General features: G+C 51.6%; 1 protein-coding gene across 1 annotated transcript; it reads left to right on the top strand.

Annotated features, from left to right (window-relative positions):
• Positions 1-246: 246 nt before the first annotated feature.
• Positions 247-2,610, top strand: LOC119349858 (flavonoid 3'-monooxygenase CYP75B3-like). The gene is made up of 2 exons (XM_037617953.1): positions 247-1,331; positions 1,578-2,610. Exons 1-2 carry the CDS (start codon positions 414-416, stop codon positions 2,220-2,222), a joined length of 1,563 nt encoding a protein of 520 aa, XP_037473850.1. The 5' UTR covers positions 247-413; the 3' UTR covers positions 2,223-2,610.
• The last annotated feature ends 3,492 nt before the right edge of the window (positions 2,611-6,102 follow it).

The following is a 6,102-nucleotide window of genomic DNA, read 5'->3' as shown; positions in this document are numbered from 1 at the left end:
AGGAGTTTGTGGTGACGTGGAAGAAACATAGAGAGGAGTAGTTAACATATGCGGCTGCCAAGTGAGTGAGTGAGTGGTGCACGTCCCATCCCATTTTTTGCCATCTCCAAACGTCGTTTGGAAAGCTCTTGTGCTGTCCTTATTCATAGGACTGTGCCAGTTGCAGGCTTTCTTCCGATTTGGGTAGTTGGGAGGACTGGAGCGCCGCCCATTCTTCTTCCTCGCTCTGCTCTCATTGCGTCGGCGTGGGCGTGGGCGGGTAGGTAGCAGGACTGGTCGATCCGGCGATTTAGGTGGCGCACGCGCTCTCCAGAGCTCCCATATTTATACGGCCGCGTCTGCATGCCATGCGCCCGCCCAACTAACAAACAAACGTCCCCGCATCCACTGCCACCCTCCAAGACCCAGCCGCCATGGATCACGACCTGCTCCTCCTCCTCCTCGCCTCCCTCGCCGCCGTCGCCGCCGCCGCCGTCTGGCACCTCCGCGGGGCCAAGAGCCCGAAGCTGCCGCTGCCGCCGGGGCCCAGGGGGTGGCCGGTGCTGGGCAACCTGCCGCAGCTGGGCGACAAGCCGCACCACACAATGGCGGCCCTCGCGCGCCTCCACGGCCCGCTCTTCCGCCTCCGCTTCGGCAGCGCCGAGGTCGTCGTCGCCGCCTCCGCCAAGGTCGCCGCCGCCTTCCTCCGCGGCCACGACGCCAACTTCAGCGACCGCCCGCCCAACTCGGGCGCCGAGCACGTCGCCTACAACTACCAGGACCTCGTCTTCGCGCCCTACGGCGCCCGCTGGCGCGCCCTCCGCAAGCTCTGCGCGCTCCACCTCTTCTCCGCCCGCGCCCTCGACGCACTCCGCACCGTCCGCCAGGACGAGACACGCCTCATGGTCACCCGCCTGCTCTCCTCCTCCTCGGGCTCGGTCTCGCCCGCGGGCCTGGCCGTCGGGCAGGAGGCCAACGTGTGCGCCACCAACGCGCTCGCCCGGGCCGCCGTTGGGCGCCGCGTCTTCGGCGACGGCGTCGGCGACGGCGCCAGGGAGTTCAAGGACATGGTCGTCGAGCTCATGCAGCTCGCCGGCGTCTTCAACATCGGCGACTTTGTGCCGGCGCTCCGCTGGCTCGACCCGCAGGGCGTCGTCGCCAAGATGAAGCGCCTCCACCGCCGCTACGACCGCATGATGGACGGCTTCATCAGCGAGAGGGGCGACAGGGCTGACGGCGACGGGAATGACCTGCTGAGCGTCATGCTGGGGATGATGCGGCAGTCGCCGCCCGCCGCCGGCGAGGAGGATGGGATCAAGTTCAACGAGACTGACATCAAGGCTCTCCTCTTGGTATGTCTGTACAAACTCAATATTTGTTTTCATGTGTTTATTATAAAGCTTTGCTGAACTCAACTTTTTTGTCTTTAGAAACGGAAAGATTTTGGTTATGTCACTTTTGTCAAACCCGAGTTTAGTGAAAAGTGTAAAAAATGAGCCATATGCAAGAAAATATCTCAGACGAATTATTACAAATAACAAAACCATATTTTTTTTGTTTTATATTATGAACTAAATCCACATGTTTCTTCTTTCTAGAATCTGTTCACCGCTGGGACGGACACGACATCAAGCACGGTGGAATGGGCACTGGCGGAGCTGATACGACACCCAAACGTCCTCAAGAAGCTCCAACACGAGCTCGACGACGTTGTCGGAAATGGCCGCCTCGTCACCGAATCCGACCTGCCACAACTCACCATCCTCGCCGCCGTCATCAAGGAGACGTTCCGGTTGCACCCGTCGACGCCGCTCTCCCTTCCCCGGGTGACCGCCGAGGACTGCGAGGTGGACGGCTACCGCATCCCCAAGGACACCACCCTGCTCGTCAATGTGTGGGCCATCGCCCGTGACCCGGCCTCATGGGGGGATGACGTCCTAGAGTTCAGGCCCGCCCGCTTCCTGGCGGGCGGGTCGCACGAGACCGTGGATGTCAAGGGGGGCGACTATGAGCTCATTCCATTCGGGGCGGGGCGAAGGATATGCGCGGGCCTCAGCTGGGGCCTCCGGATGGTCACACTCATGACCGCCACGCTCGTGCACGCGTTCGACTGGACCTTGGTTGATGGCATGACACCTGAAAAGCTCGACATGGAGGAGGCCTATGGTCTCACCTTGCAGCGGGCCGTGCCGCTAATGGTTCAGCCCGTGCCGAGGTTACTGCCATCGGCGTACACAGTGTGATGTTTTATCATGGATCTTTGTCGTCTTTCTATTCTTTTCGGTCCGATGTACCTTGTGTGGAAGAAAAGAGTGCAGCGAGGGGGGTGGGGAGTGGGTTGTGCCAAGGTTTGCAAGGCAGGAGACTGGAGAGATATCTATGTACCCTCTTCTTTCGGAATTACTTGTCATAAAAATGAAGAAAAATGAATGTATTTACAACTAAAATACATCTAGATACATTTAGTTTTTAAATAAATAATTCGAAACGGAGAGAATACGTCATAATTAGTTTTGTTGGTCCACAGTGTACGGACTATATATGGTTGGCGTTCGTTTTATTACTAATGGTTCCAACGTGTCGTCGGGGACTTTTGATTGTTTATTTATGTTGATCGGGTTAGTTTAGTCGGTCTGACATAGTCTTTGCCATTTCTTTCCTTGCTACTAGTTGGGTCTACAACTTCTTCGTCCGATCGGCTAGAGTTCTCTGCCTCCCGCCAGCGCCGATCCGTCCCGTCTCCAGTGGCCTTAGGGCCATGGAGATGGAGTGAATCTCGGTCCTTTTCGGTGGAAGGGCTCCGTTTTTAGATTTTTTTTTTAAGTTTTATTAGGGTTTATGTCCTGTTCAGAAAGGCGAGATGGCGGTGGCTACCTGAAAATAGAATAAAGGTCTTTCCGTCTAGCCCCCGTTCCGCTGTTGCGTCTAGCATCATCAATGGGCGTGTGGAGGTGTGTCTCCTGCAGATCTATCTTTGGTGGATTTGCTTGCATCTGTTCGTCGTTTGTGTGTCTTCAGGTTGGATCCTTTTGATCTACACTCTTCATCTGCGGCGGTTGCTGTTCTGGTGTGTTGGTTTTATGGGGCCTTAGCACGACGACTTCCTGACTGTCTACTACAACAATGTTTGCCCGGCTCCGACGAGGGAGGGGCGATGACAGAAGCGCGCCTTCGTCTCGCTTCAGTGTTTGTAGTCGTCGCTAGGTGGTCTATGGATCTTGATATAATTTTTATTATTTCTAATGTTCATTGTACTACAATGATGAAGATGAGTAGATTAAAAGTTTTTTCCGCAAAAAAAATATAAGCCTTTCATAGATCTCAATCTTGGTACAAGGAAGTATGCTTAGCTTTCATGCCACGGATACAAGAAATACGAATGTGACATGGGTATTTAAGCCTACACCTTAAGAAGGAAAAAGGGAGAATAAAATATTAGTATTTTGAGAAAGATAAAGAGAGACCAATGTTACTTGCTCGACTGAACGACCGGTGAATTATTTCTTAGAGTCGTGATGCGTTTCACGAAATAGGGTTTCCCCCCGCTTTAGATTATAAAGCAACCACCGCAATAATATCCGACAATCACGGCCAACAAAAGGTCCGGCCAAGGAAACAAAAAAAGGTTGCCACAAGGGCATAACAGAAGTACAACAAGGACGGAGCGCCGGGGGCACAGCCAAACAACCCCAAAATAAGGATCATAGTCTAACTAGTCCGGCTCAGGTGGTGGAGGCGGGAGCGGTGGCGCCAATGCTCCAGCGGTGGTGCGTAAGGCCGAGACGATCCTGTTGATGAAGTCCCGATCACACCGCTTGCTGAGCGGTCTCCATAGTCGTAAGAAGCCACACAGTTTGTAGATAGAGTCAGTCGCACGAGTTGGAATCACATGCTCAATCACGAGTTTATTGCGAGCCGTCCACAGGGTCCATGCTATCGCCCCCACTACTACCCACAGGCTAGGGCGCGTCCTGGCCTCTCGGCTTAGGACCGCCTGAAATAGGTCGGGGAGGTTATCATGGTTCCAATCACCGCGAATCACCTCCCTGATGCAGCTCCAGAGGAGGACTGCAGACGGGCACCGAAAGAAGATATGGTTGAAGTCTTCCGGTACGCCACATAGGGGGCATAAACCATCCCCGGGACCATTCCATTTTCTAACTTCCGTACCCGAGGTAAACGGCCTCGCACCCATTGCCATAGAAATATGCGGATCTTTAACGACAGCTTAATCTCCCAAAGAAGGGTCATTTCGGTTGGGCCCAGGGTAGCTAGCATGGCGTGGTATAGGGACTTGGTAGAAAACCTCCCACTTGGTTCGAGGGACCAAGATAATGAGTCATCCTAAGGCTGGTCATAGTGGGAGTAACATAGGTAGTAACTTAGATGCCACATAAGCAAAAATGATGAGGTGGCAAGTAGTTAATGAGGAGAGAGGCAAATAGAGTAACATAATATGTTACCATCACATAGCGCTTTCCAATGCAAAATGAGTCTACAAAGTAATAAATGAAGACATCTATGTTACCACATATATGATATTACACACTATGAAGGTAGTAACATAGACTAGTAATATATGCATGTTACTAGTCTAAGTTACTCTCCACTATGACCAGTCTAATGAATCGTGATGCGTTTGCTAACCGATAGTAGAATATAAGAGGTGTGGGGGCTTTTATGATCATCTTAATGAGTGAAGATATAATAATGCTCGTTGTCAGCACATTCATGCATGGATTTCTGTCCGCACCTCATGCACGAATGTGACCTCTTTATTACAAGCTGCGGCATTTGCTCGGTAACGAGCAAACCAGCAATATGTTTATACACAAGTTGCGGCATCTGCGACGAATCTAGGAACACATCCAGAACGAAGAACCCTAGCCTCCGGAAGGATTCCGGAGGGGTAAATGATCCAAGGACTGCGCCGGCGCAACACCGCATCAAGAGGGCATCGTCACCATCATCTCCATCGTCACCATCCCATCTCCATCTCCTTGTAATACAGTAGTCGGTGTGGATTCATTGTTGTATTACTTTTGCATCATTACCATGTTCATCATGATCCATCCCGTGATGTTTGTACTCTCGATGTGCGAGTAGTTTCCCTAGTTCTAAGGGATATGGAGGAACCCAAGTATATTTATGATAGTTTGATATTAGGATTTGACATCCTCTCTATATGTTTATATTAATAATCTTCTTGATATCGAGTGAAGTCAACCATCTAACATATGCCTTTTTTGGACGAAATATTATTACTGTTGGCGTGAAGGTTGGATGAGGAGGTAGGTTAGTGACAGGGCCTATCTCCCTTATTCCCGAATCATTGCAATAGGGGATAAACAAAGACCGCTTTAGCTATGCCCACGAGGAGACCCATAATCACCATTCCATAACCGAAGTGGGGATGACTGGTAGTGGTGTATGTGATATGGGGCTGCTGCATGTATACACGTATTTGTATTTGGCTTCGCCGACAAAGAGAAACATATAAAATAGATTAGGAACCCGATGTAGAATTATGCTTAGGCATCAGTCCTGATAGATACATACTAGTCGGGAATCCGGACGTTGCCACGATGAAGTGCCTCCACCACCGCTACTGCCGCATGATGGACGGATTCGTCAGCGAAAAAGTGCAAAAGTGCAAACCAAATTGAGCTATACACAAGAAAATATCTTAGATGAATTATGATTTAGGATTAGCAAAACCGTATATCTTTATTTTATATAAACCAAATGCACATGTTTATTGTTTTAGAATTTGTTCACCACTGGGACAAACACGACGTTGAACATGGTGGAGTCGGCGCTGGCGGAGCTGATACGACACCCGGACGTCCAAGAAGCTCCAGCGCAAGCTCGTCGACATTGTTGGAAATGATCGCTTCAGGACGGAATCCAGCCTGCCTCACCTCACCTTTCTTGCTGCCGTTATCAAGGGGACATTCCGTATGCACCCGTCGACACCGCTCTCCCTTCCCCGGGTGGCCGCAAAGAACTAAAGAGGTTGATGGCTATCGGGTCCCCGAGGGCACCACCCTCCTCGTCAACGTTTGGGCCATCGCCCCGACCCAGCCTCATGGGGCCCGACGCACTAGAGTTTAGGCCCACCCG

This window comes from Triticum dicoccoides, chromosome 1B (assembly GCF_002162155.2).
Source record: "Triticum dicoccoides isolate Atlit2015 ecotype Zavitan chromosome 1B, WEW_v2.0, whole genome shotgun sequence".
Lineage (NCBI taxonomy): Eukaryota > Viridiplantae > Streptophyta > Magnoliopsida > Poales > Poaceae > Triticum > Triticum dicoccoides.
The sequence above is the reverse complement of the archived record's forward strand: the minus strand, read 5'-3'. Positions and strand labels throughout refer to the sequence as shown.